The sequence below is a fragment of the Telopea speciosissima genome, chromosome 4 (assembly GCF_018873765.1).
Source record: "Telopea speciosissima isolate NSW1024214 ecotype Mountain lineage chromosome 4, Tspe_v1, whole genome shotgun sequence".
NCBI lineage: Eukaryota > Viridiplantae > Streptophyta > Magnoliopsida > Proteales > Proteaceae > Telopea > Telopea speciosissima.
The window spans coordinates 63,565,092-63,587,342 of NC_057919.1; the positions used below are offsets into that span (position 1 = coordinate 63,565,092).

General features: G+C 40.3%; 1 protein-coding gene and 1 pseudogene across 1 annotated transcript in view; one reads left to right on the forward strand and one right to left on the reverse strand.

Moving 5' to 3' along the window:
- The window catches only part of LOC122659739 (chaperone protein dnaJ GFA2, mitochondrial-like), a 34,087-nt gene extending 14,699 nt beyond the window's left edge, over positions 1–19,388 (reverse strand). Inside the window, exons 1-11 of the mRNA XM_043854854.1 lie at positions 19,146–19,388; positions 18,954–19,047; positions 18,772–18,846; positions 18,574–18,665; positions 18,394–18,477; positions 18,253–18,291; positions 9,237–9,365; positions 6,427–6,474; positions 6,215–6,302; positions 5,995–6,059; positions 5,830–5,904 (exon numbers count right to left, since the gene is read on the reverse strand). Of these exons, the coding sequence (XP_043710789.1) occupies positions 5,830–5,904; positions 5,995–6,059; positions 6,215–6,302; positions 6,427–6,474; positions 9,237–9,365; positions 18,253–18,291; positions 18,394–18,477; positions 18,574–18,665; positions 18,772–18,846; positions 18,954–19,047; positions 19,146–19,232 (876 nt within the window). The 5' untranslated portion in view covers positions 19,233–19,388. The remainder of the gene's footprint in view (positions 1–5,829; positions 5,905–5,994; positions 6,060–6,214; positions 6,303–6,426; positions 6,475–9,236; positions 9,366–18,252; positions 18,292–18,393; positions 18,478–18,573; positions 18,666–18,771; positions 18,847–18,953; positions 19,048–19,145) is intronic.
- Positions 19,257–21,128, forward strand: LOC122659529 (annotated as a pseudogene).
- The last annotated feature ends 1,123 nt before the right edge of the window (positions 21,129–22,251 follow it).

Sequence of the window (22,251 nt, forward strand, 5' to 3'; positions counted from 1 at the left end):
ACTAGGACTACATTACCAGTCTGAATTTCCTACTGTACTAAAAAAATTTTATCAAGAAATAAATCCACTTGGGTCTATTTGTTGAAAGACTGGTCTGAGTTTCCTACTATACTCAAAAAAATTTATCAAGAAATAAAAACTCAGTTTGATGTGTCTATTAAGATTTTCAGATCTGATAATGCACTTCAATATGTTCAATCGGATATTTCTCAATTTTTCTTCGATAATGGTATGATTCATCAGACAAGTTGCTCTTACTTGCTGAACGTAAGAATCAACATCTATTAGAGGTTGCCCAATCTCTTATGATTCACATGCATGTCCCCAAACACTTTTGGTGTGATGCTATCCTTGCTGCCTGTTTTTTAATTAACCGTATGCCATCCTCCGTGATAAATAATAAATTCCCGTTTTCTGTTTTTTTTCCTAGTGTTCCGCTCTTTTCTATTCCACCCAGGGCGTTTGGTTGTGTCTGTTTTGTTCAGATTCTACATTCCCATGTTGATAAATTATCACCTAGGGTTGTTAAGTGTATCTTTCTTGGTTATTCTTGTACTCAAAAGGGATATAAATGTGATAATCCTTTGTCTCATAAGCAGTACATTAGTGTTGATGTCACATTTTTTTGAAAATACACCATATTATCCTGCTCCTACTTCTCTTCCTACTGCCGATTCGGATATTCAAGATCCTCCCCTTCCTTTTGTGATCCCACTGAGTACTACTAAACCCTTGCAGGTGTACCAGCGCCACAAGAAGACCGTGCCCTCTACTAGTGCTGCCCCTGCTCCATCTGCTCCTCAATCTGATCCACGTCCGGAGGTCTCTTCTGATCTCCCTATTGCTCTTCGGAAAGGTACGCGTACTTATACTCATAAGTCCTTTACTGCTTATCCCATTGAGAAGTATGTTTCTATTTCCCATCTTCCTTCTGACCTTCACAACTTTGTTTGTTCCTTATCTACTTTGTTCCCCGTTCTCTTTCTGAGGCCTTATCTCAACTTGGCTGGAAGTTAGCTATGGATACAGAAATGGAGGCGTTATTATCTCGTGGCACTTGTACTTTAGTGGATTTACCTCCAGGAAAAGATATTGTGAAATGCCCTTGGGTATACACTATCAAATATAATCCCGATGGTACTGTTGAACGTCTCAAGGCACGGCTTGTGGCTAAAGGGTATACTCAGACCTACGATATTGATTATTCTGAGACATTTTCTCCTATTGCTTGTTTGAATTCCGTTCGTGTTCTCATCTCTGTAGCTGTCAATTTGAGTTGGCCCCTTTATCAGATGGACATCAAGAATGCCTTCCTCTATGGTGATCTCCAAGAGGAAGTTTACATGGAGCAACCTCCTAGGTATGTTGCTTAGGGGGAGAATTCTACCAGAGTGTGCCGGTTACAAAAAGCTATAAAGGGTTGAAGCAATCTCCCAAAGCATGGTTTGACAAATTAGTACTATTGTTACTCATTGTGGTTTCTCTCAGTGCTATGCCGACCACTTTGTTTTTGTTCGACACAAAGGTTCCAAGGTTGTTGTGCTAGTAGTCTATGTTGATGACATAATTATCACTGGGAATGATGAGTATGGAATTGCAACAGTAAAGTCTTATCTAAATCAGCATTTTCAGATGAAGGATTTAGGCCCTCAATCAGTCTATCCCAGCGCAAATATGTGTTGGACCTCTTATCTGAGAGACTGAGACAAGTATGCTTTCCTCTAAGCCTATTGATACTCCCACGGATCCTCATCATAAACTAGATGGTAATGAAGGTGAAGAGCTTGAAGATAAACACCAGTACAGGAGATGAGTTGGTAAACTTATTTATTTGACCGTTACTCGATTGGACATATCCTTCGTAGTGGGTGTCATTAGTCAGTTTATGAAAACTCCCAAGAAGCCTCACTAGGAGGCAACTTGTCTCATACTTCGGTATCTTAAAGGAGCTCCAGGAAAAGGGCTGGTTTATAAATCACATCAGAGAGTAGATCTGGTTGGGTTCTCTGATGCTGACTGGGCTGGTTCTGTTGGTTATAGGAGGTCTACCACTGGGTATTGTACTTTTGTTGGAGGAAATCTAGTAACTTGGAGCAACAAGAAACAGTCTACTGTGGCTAGATCCAATGCTGAAGCCGAGTATTGAGCCATGGCTCATACTGCAGCTGAATTAATGTGGCTAAAATCATTATTACAGGAGTTAGGGTTTCCCATTACGGCTCCCATGAAAATGTTTTGTGGTAACCAAGTTGCCATCTACATTGCAAGCAAATCCGATGTTACATGAGAGAACCAAGCATATTGAAATTGATTGTCATTTCGTGAGAGATGCTGTTATGAAGAAGCTGATCGCCACTTTGTTTGTCTCCTCCACAGATCAGCTTGGCGACTTGTTTACCAAACCCTTGTTTGGTCCGATGTTTCGGAAGGGTTGGTCCAAGCTGGGCATGGGTGATCTGTATGCTCCAGCTTGAGGGGGAGTGTTAAAATATATGGGTCCACATATGTAACCACGATAGAGGGAGTCCCTTTATCATGAACATGTCTTTCTATTTTCATGATATCTCTAGGAGTAGCTAGGATCTATTTTAGTATATCTTTTACTTTCCTATTCTGATTAGGAAACTTTGTATTCTGCTGCTTTTGCTATAAATAAGATTGGTGAGGGGAGGAGGGAGCTATCGGCTGTGAGCTCTGCTTGCAGCTTTCCTTCTCTTCTTCTTCGTCTCTTTCTTCCTCTGCTCTGCTGGGTTCTAACTTCTGATAATGTAACAACAATTACAGTGAAACAAGGAGGATGAACAAATCTTATATTGCTTCATGTTGACGAATATGCCTCAACGACAACAATTCTCTCCTCAAACTATGAGCCAGGCTATTCTCCCCACTCATCAAGTTTGCATTCCGACCGTCTTCCCCAAGATACGTGCCACCTCAGCGTCAAGATCACTACACTACAAAAGCATCTTGAGTAAGCGACCTAACTCAACGGAGTCAGATTTTTTTAAGAGCATGAGAGTTGCTGTAGTTACTCATACTTGGTTCCATGGGGTCATGTAGGGTTTTGCTTATTTGTTGGGTTATTTTTGTAATATTTGTTGCAATTAGATAATGTTAGCCGTGTAGGAGTCAGTAGGAAATTGAGTTAAAATCAATGTCTGTTTCTGATATAAGATTAGGAGTTTTTCTTTTCTTTATATTGTAAGCACCCCATCGAGATGTAAAGATTGAGAATTGAATGAATTTTGAGTTTGAAATAGCCCTTCACGGTTGAGGAACAGTGGGTCTGTGACCAGATTGTGTCAACTATTCTATTCTTCTCGCTGTTCTCTCTCCTCTCCTCCCCATCAGATGTGATCCACCTTCTCCCATCTCTTTCAATTTTCTTCTCTCTTTCTTACTGATATTCTGCAATTTTTCTTTTTTTCCTGTTCTTGGAACTAGCAGTCCTAGCAGTCCAACAAACAAAGACTGATCTCCCTCATTTCTCTCCCTTTCTCCTTAAGCGACTACAACCCCAGGTCCTTGTCCCCAAAACCTAACCCTATCATAAGAACCAAACTTTAAGCCATTGCTGAACCTACAACTTCCTACTCCCAGTTTCAGGAATTTATAATCGAAATACCCTAGGTTTCTAGGTTTGTTGTAGTTTGGATTGGATAGTGCCTTCAATTACGAGTTGTACCCTGAATTTTCCTGTGGTCTGGATCCTTGGTTGAAAGGCTGGGTTGTTGGCAAGAAGCCAACCGTCCACTGGTTCTGTTGCAACTTTGTGAGGTAGAAGAAAGTACTCTTCTAAATTGCAAGGCCACATTTCTATTAAATATCAAACCCCTTATTTGCAACTTATATTAACAAACTGGTCCTGTTAGTCTGTTACTTGATTATTTCACTGTTAAGGGTCTGAACAGTTCCAGAAGTTATGAAATTGCTACTCGCTCTTTTATTTGGAAATTTATCATTTAATGCCTGGGTTGCATTAGCTGTGTACTAGTTTGGGTTGCTCTGGGAGATATCTCCAATTTGGAAACTAGGGCTTCGAAACCTGGGTTGCATTAAGAATCACACTAAGGACTGCTACGTGGGCAACAACATTGGAGATATCTCCCAGCTAAATTTTTATTACATATTAAGGGAACAGGTTATAGTCATCAGATCCAGGCTCCGCTGGGCTATATGATTTATGAGTATAAATGCATCTAAAATAAACTGATGTGCATATAAGTCACTAGAGGGCTAATTTTATTGGAAATAAACCTTGGGATGGGTTATGTATGCAATGGGCCTTTGATTCCAGGTGTTTTCTTTGTAATGGTCCACTTTACTGGGCCTAAAATATGGGAAGAAGGTAGGCATACGGGATTAGGCTTAGTTAGTTAGCTATTTAAGTTTTCCTATCAGTATTATGACTCCTTTTTCAACTATGTTTTGCAATCAGCAATAGGATTTAATTTTCCTAGTCAGATTAGGATTCTTATTTTGTTTTCTATATATATATATATTTTAAGAGCCAAGGCTCATAGACGATTTGTGATGAATAAACTTTGAAGTTTTCTTCAATGGATGCGGTGCAATTCAGTAGGGGGTGAGATATCCTTGGAGGACAGAGTGATTCTGTACCTTGTTGGTGGGAAGCCATAGTTATCCTTCTCTTTCTTCTTATTCTCTGTTTTTCTTCCTCAAGTAAGTGTTGTTTCATCTGATTCGATTCGAGCTTTTATCTATTTAATCTGTAATTGGGTAGGATCATCACCTCTTTTATTTACTGATTACATACTGTTCATGCTGAGAATCAAATCACAGCAAGAACCACCTTAGTTTGACCTGTCTGATACCCTGTTTTTTAGCTTCTTTTGCTGAAAACGAGATTCCCTGTAGTGAGGAATCTGTCCATCAGATTCTCTCCATCTTTAGGGCATTCAAGGCCTCCCTAAGACGGTCCTTCAACCAAGGTTAATTGCTGATCTGATTCACAGATCTGGTTTAATTTAACTTCTCCTGATTTCTGTCCAATGTTCTATTTTAGACCTGAGTTCTTCAAATTAGTTTTGATCCTATCATCTGATTTCTATACTAGCTTGGAGGTTTAGATAAGATTGTTGAAATAGAGAGTGAATTCAATTTTCATTCAATTCTGTTGGTTGGATTGAATTTAATTTCAGTTTTACTAGTCCTGAGATCTCTGCCCGTGAGATCAGTTACCCAAATTACTCCCAAACCGCTCCTCGGATCATTCCTATATTTTGAGGGGTTCTTATCCTTCCTATCAACTATTGTCTCCTAGAGTTTGGTGTTATTCTGAGGGATTTGAGTTTCTCAGTCAATTTCCAGGTTTCTATCTGAGTGGGGTTTTCGACTTGGGATCCTATCTGGGAGGGTTTTAGAGTTCTTTCTACCTAAACCCTCCCCCACCATAACTATATAGTATGTGGTTTATCTAAGCATGCAAGTGAAATAAAATAACATTAATATACAACAACAAACTCAGCCTTATCCCAACTTAATGGGGTTGGCTACATGGATCCAAACAAAACAAAGTAAGGGCAACTGAGTTCTAACCAAAAAAGGGAAGGAAAATATGAGAAAAGAGGGATGGGGGAAGAGAAGAGCAATGAAAATGGAAAATGAGAAATGAAATATGCAATATGACAGATTAAAAGTAAGAGGGAAGAGGCACAGCCCAACACGTCAGGAGAATCTCAGCTAAATGGATCCTTGCCCTCCAATAGGCAAAATGCAGTTAATTATACTTACGAAAGAAAAACTACAGTTTGTTAACTTCAAATAACTCCGAACAGTAAGTTAAAAACAAAATAATGCGCACTATACCGTCACAGTTTTCCCTGTTCCACCACACTGTGTACAAGTGGACTGAAGCCTAAACGGGCCCTTCTGCATGAATATCTGCATTTAGATCAGAAACTCATCTGTTAGCCATGAACACAGAAGGATCTGAATGAATACCCAAAAAAGAAGAGTTCGAGGAAAACTGACCATTCCAGAGCCTTTACATGGTTTACATGTTTCAGGCCTGGTTCCAGGAGGAACACCAGTACCACCTGCCAAAATAATTCCATGGACATTAATACATTTGGATTGGGAACTCAAATAACAATAAAGAACAAACCATCTGGAAAGAAAAAACAATTACTGCACAGGCAGTAAGCTTCTAGATAGTAAAGGACCTCACTAAGTCAGGAGATTACTGCCATACCACAAGCATCACAAGGTACAGCAGCCTGAAATGTCACAGTTTTGGTGCAACCCTGAACGGCTTCCATGAATGACAATTCAAGTTGCATCTATGAAAAATAAATAAAAACTAATGGATGTCAAAGAAAACAATTTAAAAAATAATAATAATAAAGTCAGAAAACCTAATACGGAACATAATTCGATAAATAAGAGAAGAAGGGATAGACGAACCTTGACATCCTGGCCGCCAAAACCACGCTGATAGAAATTCTTGAAAAACTGGGTTTCAATTGTAAAATGTTCCAAACCCATCAAACAATAAGAACAGAATTAGATTATACTACTAAATTTGAAATTTCTGGATCATAAAATATGCAGGAACAAAAAACACACGCGTCAAAATCCAACTTAGATCTGATGCAGATTTCCAGCAGAAAGAAAAGGAAGAATTTTTCCTGCTGTTTGGTTTGGTTTGATTCACCTGGCTCAAACCAACCCTGCGGTTCAAGGATGGTTCAGACCCGGTTCTTCTAGAAACCAGGTTTGTGGAAAGCTGTTTGGAGTCTTTTACATGGCTTGCTGCTCCCAACTTTCCAGATTCCTGGTCCAGAAATCTTATCTTCACACTAGTTGTAGGTCAAGTTAGGAAGTTTTATCTTTATTATTTTATTGTATTAGTTGGCCGGACTATAGGGATTAAAATATCCAGTCCAGATCAGATTTTGTTTTCAGTTATTATGTTACAAGTAGAGTCAGTTAAGGAATATCCATCTCAGCCCATGTAAGAGGGGAGATTCCTTCTTTTATTTGGGTTTTAGTTATTAGTTTTAAGTCAGTTTAGGACACTCTTTCACAACCTGCAACTGGGAGTTTCCTACTTTATTCCTGTTTTATTTCTTTTTTTTTATAAAAGCATGTGAGGCTAAACAGCCACCATACGATTTAAGATGAATAAAGTTTGGCTTCTGCCTTGGTTCCATGGTAATTCAGTACCCTCCTTGCTGTGGTGACTGGTGATTCCTGATTCATAACATATTTTTTCCTATCCTTTCTTCAATTTCTTTTCTTTTCTCCAATAAAATATCAGGTTAGACCTTTCTAATTCCATACCTATGATTTAACTAGATTCCAGTTTCAGGTTTTGCTCTAGTTTGATCTCTATTTAGTGATTTGAATACTGAAGTTCTGCTAAACTTCACCATCAAATAATCTAATTGTTCACTGAAATCAGATGCCATCTTGATTTCAATTTTCCATTCGAGTTTCAGAATCCTGTTTCAAGTCTGATTCATAAAATTCTTAACTTTCTGAATCTGAAATTCTGTGTTTGGTTACTGGTTCTATTTGCTGAGTTATTTCTGATACTGACTCTTTCTGTTTGAACCATTAACACTTTAGTAACGATTTCTGTTTCAGCCTGGGTTTTGAGTTCCCTAAATCCAATAGGATTCTTCAGTATCTTGTGATCTGACCATTGGATTTCAGTCGGAATTTTCTGGCATATTCTGCCCTAGTATTAGAACACTCGATCAGAGTTTTTGCATAGTCCGAATTGGTTTAATTAAATTATCTAGTTTTCTCTCAAATCTGGTCTGTCCCTATATCTGCAGTCCTGTCGCAAGCTAATCTCCGACTGGATACTCCTGCTTTGGGGTTAGTTCTGCATTAAGATCATATTTAGCCACTGAGGAAGGTGCAGCAGAACTAGGAAAGGGAACCAACAGTCAATCCATAATGGTGTATAGAGACATAACACCCTCACAGGAATGGTTGTGACAGTAATAACAATGGTGACAATGAAAATCAAAACATATGCCATTGTAACTAAGGAATTCCTGAGGCCTTAAAGATTAGACATCTTAATCTTGATCAATCAATTACACGTGCAAATCCCTTTGGCTGCTATATTGAAGATTTTTGTCTTTTAGACTATCCCAACAGGCCTCAAAGCACTCAACTTACATATTCTTAAACCAGCACTCAGTGGCTACCCAATTGATTTGTACCCGCGAATTCAATCACCACCTTTTTTTACAACAAAAGCCATCATATGTTTAACACTCACCTAATTAATCACATAGAAGTTGCGACCAGATCCATCAACAGAAGCTTCAGCCATCATGCTCGAATAACAGTTTAAACTTCTTGAAGAAAGAGAGAAAGAGAGAAAGAGAGAGAGAGAGAGAGAGAGAGAGAGCCTTATCCAACCGAGTAAAGCCATGATCATCCTGATACCTCCAGTTCCATATTAAAAGAAATTGAGGAAAAATAAGAACTTTACCCCCGTGCCTCCCCCGGGACCTTCTTTCTTTTTTTTTTTTTCTTCTTTCCTGGACACCATAATACTAAAATTGTAGTAACAAGGGTCTTAGGTATCACAAATGAGCCCAAATTTTTTTAAAACCTATTTCTTGCTATCAAGAACCAAGGGCAGACCTCAGTGCAACAGTAAGATTGCTCCATTGCGACCTAGTGGTCGCGAGTTTGAATCGGGAAACAGCCTCTCCGTGAAGTGGGGGTAAGGCTGCGTACATTATGACCTTCCTCAGACCCCGCAGTGGTGGGAGCCTTGTGCACTGGGTATGCCCTTTTTTCTTGTTATCAATTACCACACATGAAACTTTCTGAAAAGTTTCCATTTTCACAGCTCTTCAGATTCACAAACTTGTATTCCCAAAATAATGAATCAAATTATAACCATGCATCATACTCGGAAAGAAACTTGAGACATTTAATGACTGAGATCTAAAAAAGAGAAAACACAAAGCAAGATAAATTGCAACATAGTTGTAACAGGGCCAAGGGAAGCCATGGTGAAATCATGGCGCCATGACACCTAGGGAAGGAGTCACCTAGTAGGCAAGGCCAAGCTCACCAGGGCACCACCATATTCCAGGCATGTCTTCCTTCACTGGGTCTTGGTGCCTTGATTTATAAGGCGATTAGTTACCTTGGGCATCAAAGGCCACCTTGTCACCAAGGCAACGGCTTGACAACTATGAATGGTATATCAATTCTGTGAAACAGAGTGAAGAGTTTACATCATTAAATCCACCACCGCCACCGCCACTGCCAAAGATGTCCTCAAAGGGGTTACCAAATCCAGCACCTCCAAATGGACCACCAGGGCCACCCCCTGCAGCAGCTTGCTCAAACGAATCAGGACCAACCTATTAAATTGAACCAAAGAGAGCAAAATTTTAATTAGCATTAAAAGAAAGAAGAGGGAGAAGAGGAAAAGAACTGTACAACTGATTTAGAGATAACAATATAAGTCTTAATACCAGAAAAAAACAAAATAACTCAGTAACTCATTCTGCTGGTGAACAATTCAGAAGCAGTCCCCCTCCCCCCCCCCTTTTATTTTTCCAATAAAAGAATCCTGTTTTGGCATGTTACCCATCGACTGCCATATCCAGTGATAAAGCATAAGTCGTGAAACATTTTCCACCGTCTCAACTCACACATCCTTCTGGCTTTCCAACCATTGTTTTAAATCTTCAACTTACATCATATTACTCCTGAATGCTGACATCATTGATCTTAACATGAACATAACCAATCATCTTAACTTACTTCCCCTTGATTCCTCACCAATTAGCACACCAACCCCTAAAAAAGTACCTCCCTCAAATGCATTCATTTAATTTTTTAACTTTCCAATTTTTGCTCTCTGTCCCAACAGCCCCATCTCACTAATGTCCATCGCATGGTTGAATTGCATGTTGATTGTGCAATATTATGCTTCATTAAGCAAGCTCGATCTGCAGGCATAACATTTCTTCTTCAGCCCGATGTCATATATTGTCAGACACAAACTGAAAGAAATGCTAACGAAGTTGGGGAAACAGGTTGTCTGAAAAGTCAAGAATGTGAAGGAAGGTCCCCATTTTGGATGCCAAATAAGCAAGAGCAAAGTCACTTCCACCTCCGAGAGAATAGCTTGGCTCTCCTAATAATCTAAGGCCATCTCTACTTTCTTTAATCATGTACTGATTGTCCACTTCAATTCTTGATCATCTTCTGCCCTTTTCTTCTTGACTTGATAACAATATTAAGTATCAATCACACTTGCAACAAATACCTGTCACCCAGTTTACCCAACTAAGTAATCATTTAGAAGGAAAAGAAAGGAGGAGAAGGGAGGGGGGTCATGCACCCTAGGTTTTCTTCTTCTTCTGTTTTTTTTCTTTTAACCCTGAAAATTCTCTAGGACCCGGGCTGGCCCTTAGGATATTATTAAAATCAGAATCAAACAATTAGAACCGAATACAAGAGAGGGACATTCCCGCCTTACCCCAACCCGAATAACAAACACAATCACACACTCGAAATAGTTTCTCATCATGCACCCTAGTTGGGTACTCTGTCATTGAAATTTTTTTAACAGGCAAAATTTCATATACAACACCTTACTTCTCAAACTAGATTTCCAATCCAGGTCAATAACTGAAGATATGAAGCCAATAATTCCTTACAAGTTACAAAGTCTAGCCGGGAAACCATTTGGGTACCCTGTACTATTCAGGTCTTGCATTCAAAAAAAAAAAAAAAAGCAAATCATGAAAACCATTAAAGAGGTCACACACAGAGCAACCTTACCACATTTCAAACTTGATAGCCCCCATATTCAACTTTGACAACATCATCCACCAAAATAATTTTGGCACCAGTTGATATCGTGATGATAAATAAATTAACAATGAGAAATATGAATAAATCACTCAAACCAGATCATAGTAGAGAAACACAACCCTACTACCAAAGAAGACTTGAAACACTTAAATACAAACACAAAAAGAGCTTTATTGCATGAATATATATATAAATTGAATAAAATAAAGAACAGTGATTAATCCATGTCAAACAGGTAAGTCGTTGCCTATAGTTTACCCTCTCTACAAGTAGTAAAATCTCAAGCCTTGGGAAAGCTCCCATATAGACCCCAATTGATGTAAACTGGCTGTCTAAAACTAGCCGCAGGTGTAGGGGTTCTTCCCTACACCAGCATAAGTAATCATCGGGTAGGTATAGGGATTCTCCCCTACACCAGCAGCAGTCGTGGGGATTTAAAGTAGTATTTGTTGTATTTGTTTTATTATGTTTTTCTAATTCTTTCTTGAGTTGTAATTCTAATTAGGATTCCTAGTGCAAATTTGAATCCTAATTAGAAGTCCTAGTCCTAGTTGGCAGTCCTAATTAGAAGTCCTAGTCCTAGTTGGCATTCCTATTTCTATTTTGAGTCCTAGTCATAGTTAGGATTTATTTTTCTGTCCAGCCTTAAAGATTATATATATTGTTAGAGCTCCATTGAGCCCCCCACGATTTAATGAATAAAGAATTTTGCTTCTGCAAACATCACTGTCCTGAGATAGGCTGTGAGGGTGAAATACCCAGGCTGAGATAGCCTTCACTGCCTCTCTCCATTGATCTGCATTCAAGTGTTCATTCAGTTTTCAGTTCTGCCATAGCCGATATTGTATAGACTCATAATCAACTACTGGATCCTGCTGCAAGTTCAAGAATCATTCAACCAACAGGTCAGTACACATCCCAATCCCCCAAACCCTTCTTCTAATCCTCTAACCAAACCCTAGCTTTCCCCCATCTCAGAATATCATTCCCCACACCCTAAGTTCTCTCCAGATCAAACCACCCATAAGATCCACCCAAACTTGGACCAAATACTCTTCACACCCTTAGGGAAACTCGATCCCAGCCCCTGCCCACAACACTTGTCATAAACCCTAGATTCCTACATTAATCTCCTTCTCAAAAACCCAAAACTCTAACCCTAGTTTCACTATTTACCTAATTCTACCCTAGCCAATCCCATTAAACCCTAGCAGATCCTGATTCTGGTTCTAGTTGGTTTTATCCCCATTTAGGATTACACTATTTTGGTATCAGAGCCTAGCTATGGGTTGTCCAAAATCAAGTGATCCAACCACTCTACAGCAACTGGCTGAGATAGTCAAGGTTTTATCTGAAAATGTGAACACCATCAAGCAACAGGTTGATGTACTGTCACAACAAGGTCCTACTGCATCTCCACAACAAATGCCACAAATTGAAGCTGTTGTTTCATACACTAACAACCGACATCCACATAGGTTACCATAGAGGGTTATCACAGAGGGTTCCCATACAACAGACACACAGGATCAACAACAATTCTGCCTATGAAGAGGATGAAGATCACGATGGAAATCAATATTACCGTGATGATAAGCATAAGGTAAAACTGGATTTAAAGGAATATAATGGGAAACATGATCCTATTGCATTCCATGACTGGTTAAGTGCTCTAGATGACTACTTCAAGTGGTTTCGGTTGTCTGAAGACCGAAAGATGCAGCTGGCCACTACTAAGTTAACTGGAGGAGCTAGAGATTGGTGGCGTACACATGAAGACAGGTTGATCCGTCGTCACATGGAACCAATTACTTGGTCAGCTATGAAAGAGATTCTCAAAGAGAAGTATTTACCTCCTTCTTATCAGAGGCGTTTGCAGGATCAACTGAACACTATACGACAAGGTACCTTAATAGTTGAGGAGTATATTGATAAATTCAATGACTTACTCTCACGTACGGGTGTAGATGAGAATGATGATCAGCTTATATCCCGTTTCAAGTTGGGATTGAGGGTTGACATTAGAGACAAGATAGGCGTGGTCGAAATATATAATCTGAATCACTGCTTTGAAAAGGCCATGGATGCTGAAGATTTAATCAAAGCTGCCCCACGAAGGTTCACACCGCAGTCTGGTGATATTAGGAGAACCTTTACTCTTAACAGATCTAGTGGTTTCCCTACCCGAACTCCAACTACAGAGGAAAAGGGTAAGGCACCCATGGGAAGCCAAACACCTAACAAGTGTTTCCATTGCCAACAAGATGGTCATTATGCAAGGTACTGCCCACAAAGAGGGAAGTCCAATTCAGTGATTGCAGCCATGGAAACTAATCCAGATGTCCAAGTTTGTGACCCACAGTTTAATGAGAATTGGGCCATTAATGCTAACCTTGAGGGAGAAGACTATGATGACACTTTGGAAGATGAAACTTATGAGGTAAATGTAGTAACCCGCATTCTGGTTGCTGAATCTAAAGGAGAGGACTGGCGTCGACATTGCATCTTTTATACACTGATGGATAGTGGGTCAGCAACAGCACAAGTGATCGTGGACAGCGGTAGTTGCGTCAACGTGGTTTCTAAAGCTTTTGTCGTTGAAGAGAAGCTTAAAGCTGAACCTCACCCACAACCATACAAGGTATCCTTACTTAATAATGATACTTTAGAGGTTAATCAGCGATGCTCAGTGCCACTCAAGATTTCTGGTTACGAGGAGAATGTCTGGTGTGATATAATCCCTATGATTCTGACTGATGTCTTGCTTGGGAGACCATGGATGTATGACAACAATGTATTGACAGGAGGCACAAAAAATCAGTGTTTCTTTGACTTCAAAGGGAAACCACTGGTTCTCAACCCGCTCAATGTACCATTGATGAAGCCAAGGCTTAGAGCTGCCCAACTGAAGCGACAACAGGTTTTGAAGACTATTGACAATAAACAGCCTATGAAAGGAGGATCAAGCAGCAAGGTACCACATACTAGTACTAGTACTACTAAAGCACAACCCATGGAGCAACGAATTCTGTCCCTGCCCCACCGAGAATTCCTTACTACTAGTGAAGAAACAGGGTTGATATTAGCCTTGGTAATGAGAGCAGTGTCACCAACCCCCACTACTATTCATCCCAAGCCCATAAACGATCTGCTTGATGACTTCTCAGATCTAGTACCAGACTATCTTCCGGATGAGCTACCTCCTATGAGAGATATTCAGCACGCCATTGATCTAGTACCAGGTTCGGTGCTACCAAATCTATCCGCTTATCGTCTCAGCCCTACTGAGCATGCCGAGCTCAAGAGACAAGTGGATGACCTGATTCGCAAGGGGTTTATTGTTAAGAGCATGAGCCCATGTGCTGTCCCAGCATTACTTACTCCGAAGAAAGATGGTACATGGAAGATGTGTATTGATAGCAAGGCAATAAACAAGATCACCGTCAAGTACAGGTTTCCTATTCCAAGACTTGACGACATGTTAGACATGCTTACGGGTGCTTCCATCTTTTCGAAGATTGACTTAAAGAGTGGATATCATCAGATTCGGGTCCGCCCAGGGGATGAATGGAAGATGCTAGTGTAGGGGAGAATCCCTACACCTACCCGATGATTACTTATGCTGGTGTAAGGAAGAACCCCTACACCTGCGGCTGGTTTTAGACAGCCAGTTTACATCAACTCCCCCCTTCTCAAAAACATTCGTCTCCGACGAATGGATGAAAGACATGTAGCGCTCGTAGAGATCAGGATTAAGGCGCTTGAAGTCGTCGGCGTGAATCCAGATACTGTCACTATCAGGACGATCCTTCCATTTAACAAGGAAAGAGTAATAGCCTCGACCACCCCGCGTAGTAGTAAACTTGTTATCAAGCACATTTTCAATGACATCAGCAGCAGGAGTAGTAAACTGTGGGAGGCAGAGAGCATATGCAGTATCACCGTCATCCAAATGGTGGCCGACATAGAGAATGAGATCGGCCCTAATGAGGTGCTGCCAAAGGGATGTGTTAGGGATACATAGGCGTGTCCCGAAGAAGAGATATCCATCACGTAGGGAGTATTTGGCATCAGTTCCGCCTTGCTGTAATGTAGTATGAATGGGAGAAAAAGCAACATCAACCGTGTACTCATCTCTGATATGCTCGATGCCTGTACTGTGAATAGAAGAGGTGGACATGGTGAGTACTTTCCTACTTAGCACATCAGCGACCTGGTTCTCTTTGCCTGCTTTGTACTTCAGAACGAAATTAAACTCTTGGAGATAGGCGATCCATTTAGCATGGCGCTTATTTATGGTCCGCTGAGAATGGAGATACTTAAGGGCTTCATGGTCAGAGTATAGAATAAATTCCTTGCCCACAAGGTAGTGTCTCCAATGCTTTATAATCTAGACCACTGCATAAAGCTCCAAATCATAGGTAGAATAACGCCGCTTAGCATCGTTGAGTTTCTCACTATAGAAGGCAATGGGATGATTCGATTGCATGAGAATTCCTCCAATCCCAACATGGGATGCATCTGTAGCCACCTCAAATATGACATCAAAGTGTGGGGGCCATAGAACAGGTGCCTCGGTCATGTTTTGCTTGATCAAGGCAAACGCTTTGGTAGTAGCCGGTGTCCACTGGATTTGTCCTTATTTTCTCTCATGCATTCAGTAATGGGTGCCATGATGCTGCTGAAGTTCCGAATAAAACGCCGATAAAAAGATGCTAGGCCGTGGAAGCTCCTAACCTCTGTCAAGGTGTGTGGCACTGGCCAATCATCTATGCTTTGCACTTTCGCCGGATCAGCTTCAACCCCGACTGAAGATATAATAAACCCAAGGAAGATAACCTTAGGTAACATAAAAAAACACTTTTTGAGGTTGATGAAGAGTTTCTCCATACATAACACTATCATCACTTGCCTAAGATGATCGAGACGCTCCTCGGGGGTGTGTATGTAGATAAGAATGTCATCAAAGTAAACCACAAGAAACTTACCGATGAATGGACAAAGTACCTGTGTCATTACACGCATGAAGGTGCTTGGAGCATTTGTGAGCCCGAAAGGCATCACCTTCCATTCATATAGACCATCCTTTGCCTTGAAAGCAGTCTACACCGCCTCCCACAGTTTACAACTCCTGCTGCTGATGTCATTGAAAATATGCTTGACAACAAGTTTACTACTACGCGGGGTGGTCGAGGCTATTACTCTTTCCTTGTTAAATGGAAGGATCGTCCTGATAATGACAGTACCTGGATTCATGCCGACGACTTCAAGCGCCTTGATCCTGATCTCTACGAGCGCTACATGTCTTTCATCCATTCGTCGGAGATGAATGTTTTTGAGAAGGGGGGAGTTGATGTAAACTGGCTGTCTAAAACCAGCCGCAGGTGTAGGGGTTCTTCCCTACACCAGCATAAGTAATCATCGAGTAGGTGTAGGGATTCTCCCCTACACCAGCAGCAGTCGTGGGGATTTAAAGTAGTAATTCTTTTATTATGTTTTTCTTATTCTTTATTGAGTTGTAATTCTAATTAGGATTCCTAGTGCAAATTTGAATCCTAATTAGAAGTCCTAGTCCTAGTTAGCATTCCTATTTTTATTTCGAGTCCTAGTCATAGTTAGGATTTATTTTTCTGTCCAGTCTTAAAGGTTATATATATTATAAGAGCTCCATTGAGCCCCCCACGATTTAATGAATAAAGAATTTTGCTTCTGCAAACATCACTGTCCTGAGATAGGCTGTGAGGGTGAAATACCCAGGCTGAGATAGCCTTCACTACCTCTCTCCATCGATCTGCATTCAAGTGTTCATTCCGTTTTTAGTTCTGCCATAGCCGATATTGTATACACTCATAATCAACTGCTGGATCCTGCTACAAGTTCAAGAATCATTCAACCAACAGGTCAGTACACATCCCAATCCCCCAAACCCTTCTTCTAATCCTCTAAACCAAACCCTAGCTTTCCCCCATCTCAGAATATCATTCCCCACACCCTAAGTTCTGTCCAGATCAAACCACCCATAAGATCCACCCAAACTTGGACCAAATACTCTTCACACCCTTAGGGAAACTCGATCCCAGCCCCTGCTCACAACACTTGTCATAAACCCTAGATTCCTACATTAATCTCCTTCTCAAAAACCCAAAACCCTAACCCTAGTTTCACTATTTACCTAATTCTACCCTAACCAATCCCATTAAACCCTAGCAAATCCTGATTCTGGTTCTAATTGGCTTTATCCCCATTTAGGATTACACTACCAATTGATTGTCACACTTCCAAATTAGTACTAACCTATCAAATTAGCTGTACAGAACCATATATAAACGGAATCACAAACGAAGGACAAGCTGAGAGAACTGATGTCTTAGATGAGGCCTAGATGACCTGGAAACCACCAGCTTCCATAGGAAACATGTTAAGGTGACTGGGCAGAAAAATAGACTGTCGTTTTGGCTATGACTGCCCAGTGAGTCGGGGGGAGGGGGGGAAGGGGTTGGGCTCATTAAATAGGTATTATATCTGGTTATACTCTGTTCATGTTGTATCCCACACATAATTAAATGATCAGGGTTATCACTTGAGACTATGTATTTGTAGATGCAACAACAACAACAAACACAGCCTTATCCCAACTTAATGGGGTCAGCTACATGGATCCAAACAAAACAAAGTAGGGAAAACTGAGGACTAAACAAAAAAAAAGGGGAATGAAGAGATGGGAAATGAGATGAGCAATGAAAAATGGAAAATGTCAAATTAAAGATGAAAAATAAAAAGAAAATTAAAGATGAAAGTAAGAGGAAAGAGGGACAACCCAACAAATCAGGAAAATCTTTAGCCAAATGGGGTCTGCTACATGGAGCCTTGCCCACCAATATGCTCTATCTGAGGTCATACTTGGTGCAAGGCCTAGACTATGCATGTCCTTCACAACTTCCCCTATGGTCATTTTAGGCCTGCTTTGTGCTCTTTCAATTCCTTTAATCAGGATCATATCACTCCTTCTTACTGGGCCATCCCTAGGCCTCCATTAAACATGACCATCCCACCTCAAGCGACTCCCCGGAGATTGTCATTGATCGGGGCAACTCCCAAGTCAGCTCTAATACGCTCATTTCTTTATCCTTCCTAGTTTTTCCGCACATCCATCTTAACATCCTCACCTCTGCTACACAAAGCTTCTTAATATGACATTTCTTAACTGCCCAACATTCTGCCCCATACATCATAGCCGGTTGTACAGCAGTCCTCCTTTAAGCTTTAAAGGAATACGTTTGTCACACAACATGTAATGGTGTATTTAAATTATCTCCAACTAAATTTATTTCCACTGAAATTATACGATCATCTACTTCCACATTGAGACAATAAGTGCAACTAAAACAATTGATATCCGTTTTCTTCTTAAGAAAGGCGCACCTGGTCATAAAGTTGTCGCTTTTCTTCATCTTTCAAGACCTGAAAAAAAAATAAAGTAACATTTTCAGCACATCCTGTGAGTGTTTTTGAGGGGCTATACACATATATTCTATCAAACATAAAATTCAGCGTAATCAATACCTCATAGGCCTTCTGAACTTCTTGGAACTTGATATCTGCATCAGCATCATCTTTATTCATGTCTGGATGCAGCTTCTTTGCTAGCTGCAAAGAATGGTGAAAGATGCAATTGTTAAGTATGACCACTGCTGAAAAAGTTGTATTACAGTTGAATGAAATAACAACAACGGTGACACATACTGCATAATATGCTTTCTTTATGTCTGACGCACTCGCATTCTTGCTCACTCCAAGTATGTCATAATAGTCTCTGGCAGCCATGTACGTTGACCCTAACAGGGGAAACAGAGAGACACATTCACTCAAAAGAGAAAAGAAGAACAACAAAAATAAGCAGTAAATAATATGGACAAGAAGAAACAGAGATTTTTCCAGTACCCGTCCCATGAAACAATCTCTTCGAGACCGAACTGTCATGTAAAATTCCACACCACATGCCATGTCTCTGCTTGACTGCAGCGTATCAAAAGCAGCAATCAATTATATGAAGAAAAAGAAGAACTTGGTTAACAACTTGAAACAGGAAAACCAAACCGGACACGACCAGAAATAAGAAATACCATTTTCTAAATTCCCATAATCAAACACCCGAGACGAATTGCAGATTCCTGAAACAAATCCCCGCGAGCTCCCTCGGCGCAAAGAATCATTAAACTGTACGTAAAGGAAGGAAAACAAATAACAAAAAATCAATGAAGGACAGAGAAAAGGAAGAGAACAATAAACGAGAAAGAAAGGAAAGGAAATCTTACGATAATTGAATAATCGTCAACAAGCTTCGAGCCGAGGGAGCATCGGGCAAACCAGTAGGCAAGTCTAGCACCATTGGACCGCACCATTGAAGTTCAAGCTCGATGCAAGAAATGGGCGTTGAAGCTCCAACAAAAACTCCAGTAGGATTATTCCAGAACGAACGTCTTTTCGAAGGTAAAAACCCTAATTGAGAGGAAAATGAGGTGCGCAGAGCTTGAGCTCTACCCCCGCCACAACAGCTTCCTTCCTTCCCCGTTCGAAACATCTAGAGAAGGCACCAGGTACAGTATTACTAATACAGCAAATCCCTTTCAAGCCTCTAAAATGTCCGCGATCCTTTTTATCTATGCGAATCGTTGGATTGGAATCTTTATTTGAAAATGGTTGTAGATGAACCTTATATGAATACAAGAAAAATTGGAAAAGACTTTCCTTTGATAATTTTAATCTAATTTTTTTATATAGTCATATTACATATATGCATATATAACAAAACAAAGTTAAAAAAACAAAATTCTACTCAAGTAGAAGTCAACTGACAAACTCAGGGTATTCAAACAGCTTTTCATATGGATTCAGGATGAATCAAACTGACAGATCCAAGGTATCCAAACAGTTTTACAGATGGATTCAAAAGGATTCTATCAGATAGACCAGGATAACCAAACAGTTTTACAAAAGGATTCCATTTGATAGACTCAGGTAACCAAACAGTTTTTTTTTTTAGATACAAATGAACCAGATTCGTAAGAAGATGATCCAAAATTAGAATCCGACTCGTCAAACACCTCCAACCAAAGAAGTTCTTAGTGGGATCCAAAAACCTAACCAACAAGATGATCACAACCATTTGTTTAACATACCATATTAATACTTGTGTATATCCGTCATTCTACGGTCCTAAAAGTCGATTTACCTTTTGGGATTGGTGTGTGGTTTGTGTGGTTACACTTTCATAAAAATAAAAAAAACATACCATATTAATACACTTAATTATTTAATCATAAATAAAATAGTAAATTACTTAGACATCCCCTATATTAGACCATAAATACAACCCACCGCCTACAATTTTCAAAAATTACTTTCGTCCCCCTTCTGGCTGATGGTGTTAAATATGAAATGCAAATTAAAGACAATTTTAACCCATATTTGAACCTTTTAACCGTTAGGGCCTCTCATTTTGGAAACCCTTCCCCATAAGTACCTTGTTCCTCTTCATCTCCTGCGACCGACAAGATCTGCAAGACCTACAATTCTCCGGCTGATGTAAGAAGCCCAAGGCATCCTTACCTCTCCCAGGGGGCTTTCCCTCTTTACCAGGTCATGGTTACCCCTTTCCTCCCCTCCATGCGGCATCATCTGTATGGTCCATGGCTACAACAACTTTCCTCGCCCATATGGGTTTCGCTTCCTTCGCTCTTGACCTCGAAGGCCTTGATCCCTTCCAAGGCCTCAGGGGCCTTCATCCCCAGTGTCGACCTCGTCATAGAAGAGTGCTTCTCCTTCTTCAATTCAATCACAGAGAAGCCCAAATTTCATGGTTTACCCCTCCTTTACGGTGAATCAATGGGAGGAGCCATTTGCCTTCTGATTCATTTCAGGGATCCTACAGCATGGAATGATGCAATTTTGGCTGCACCCATGTGTAATAATCTCCGATTCGGTGAAACCCAGATGGCCAATCTCTTAAATCCCCATCCGCATTTCAAAATTCTTACCCATCTTACCAATTGTTCTCACCGTAGATCTTCTGGATAAGTCTGTCAAGGTTGCTGAAAAGAAGATAATTAATAGAAGGAAAAAATCCGATGAGGTATGGGAAAACCAAGATTGGGTACGGAGTGGAACTTCTTCGAATTACTGATTATCTCCATAGTCGACTCTCTGATGTGAGTCTCCCATTTATCGTTTTACATGGCAGTGCAGATGTTGTTGTTAACTCAGATGTCAGTAGAGTTCTCTATGAATCATTGGTGTGAAGGGAGGGAAATAGTTGTTTCAGAGGAGGATATATGTCTTCTACACCATTACATGATAAAAGGGAAGTAGTAGGTCACCGGAGAGTAGCAGGTCGTCGGTGAACTTGCAGTTCCTTAGAGGATCAACCATGTAAACGTAGTACAAGGTCGAGCAGGGAAATTCATTCAGGGGTTTTGTATAGAAGGTAAAAAAAGTAAATTTATCGTATATCTAGGGCAATTTTGTCAATTAGAATTTTAGGCCATGTGAGGTCACCTCTTGACAGTGCATGCTAATAGAGTGAGGCTGATTGTAATAAAATTTTCAAACTAGGGGAACTTTGAATAATTTTTGACATTGTAGGGGAGTAGATTGTATTTAGGGTCTAGTACAAGGGAGGTTACTCTAAATGAAAAAAAATGACTGAGACCCGAAAAATTACCAGTGCCACCCCCTGATGTTTGCCCATATTTTAAAGCATACCCACTAACTAACATAATATCAACCATTACCCATTTTTCAAAATTTCTTTGACCAAAATACCTTTTATCTTTTATTTCTTTTTTTTCTCAGCTCTGTTGTTCTCTCTTTTTTATCTCTCACTTAAAAGAGAAAAACAGGAAATAAGATAATACCAGCAAAACTTCTCTTCTTCTTCTTGCTGCAATCAAACCGTTCTCTCTTCTTCTTCTTCCTGCAATCACACCCAAACCACCCCACCAACCTTGCACCCTGCTGCAACTCAAACCACCATACTGGTCCCCTCCTCCTCCTCCTCTTCTTCTTCTTCTTCAAACCATCCACCTGCCCCTACCCCCTGCTGCAATCAAACCCACCACCATGCTGGCCCTCACCACCCAAACCCCCTGAAAACACACCCCATCATGAAGGTGGATCATGATGGATAATATTCTTTGGACCCATGTATTTTATTGCAGAATTCATATGAGCATGATGAGCTTCTAATGAATGCAAAAAAGGTGTTCCATGATTCACTATAGAATGATGAACATGAGGAGACGATGGCTGGCCATGCAGATTATGATACGGCATCTCAGGATCCACCAGATCACAAGGACCATGAAGAAATGAAGGACCTTCCAAACCTGGCACTTTAGACCTTTCATCTTTAAGGGTAGCATT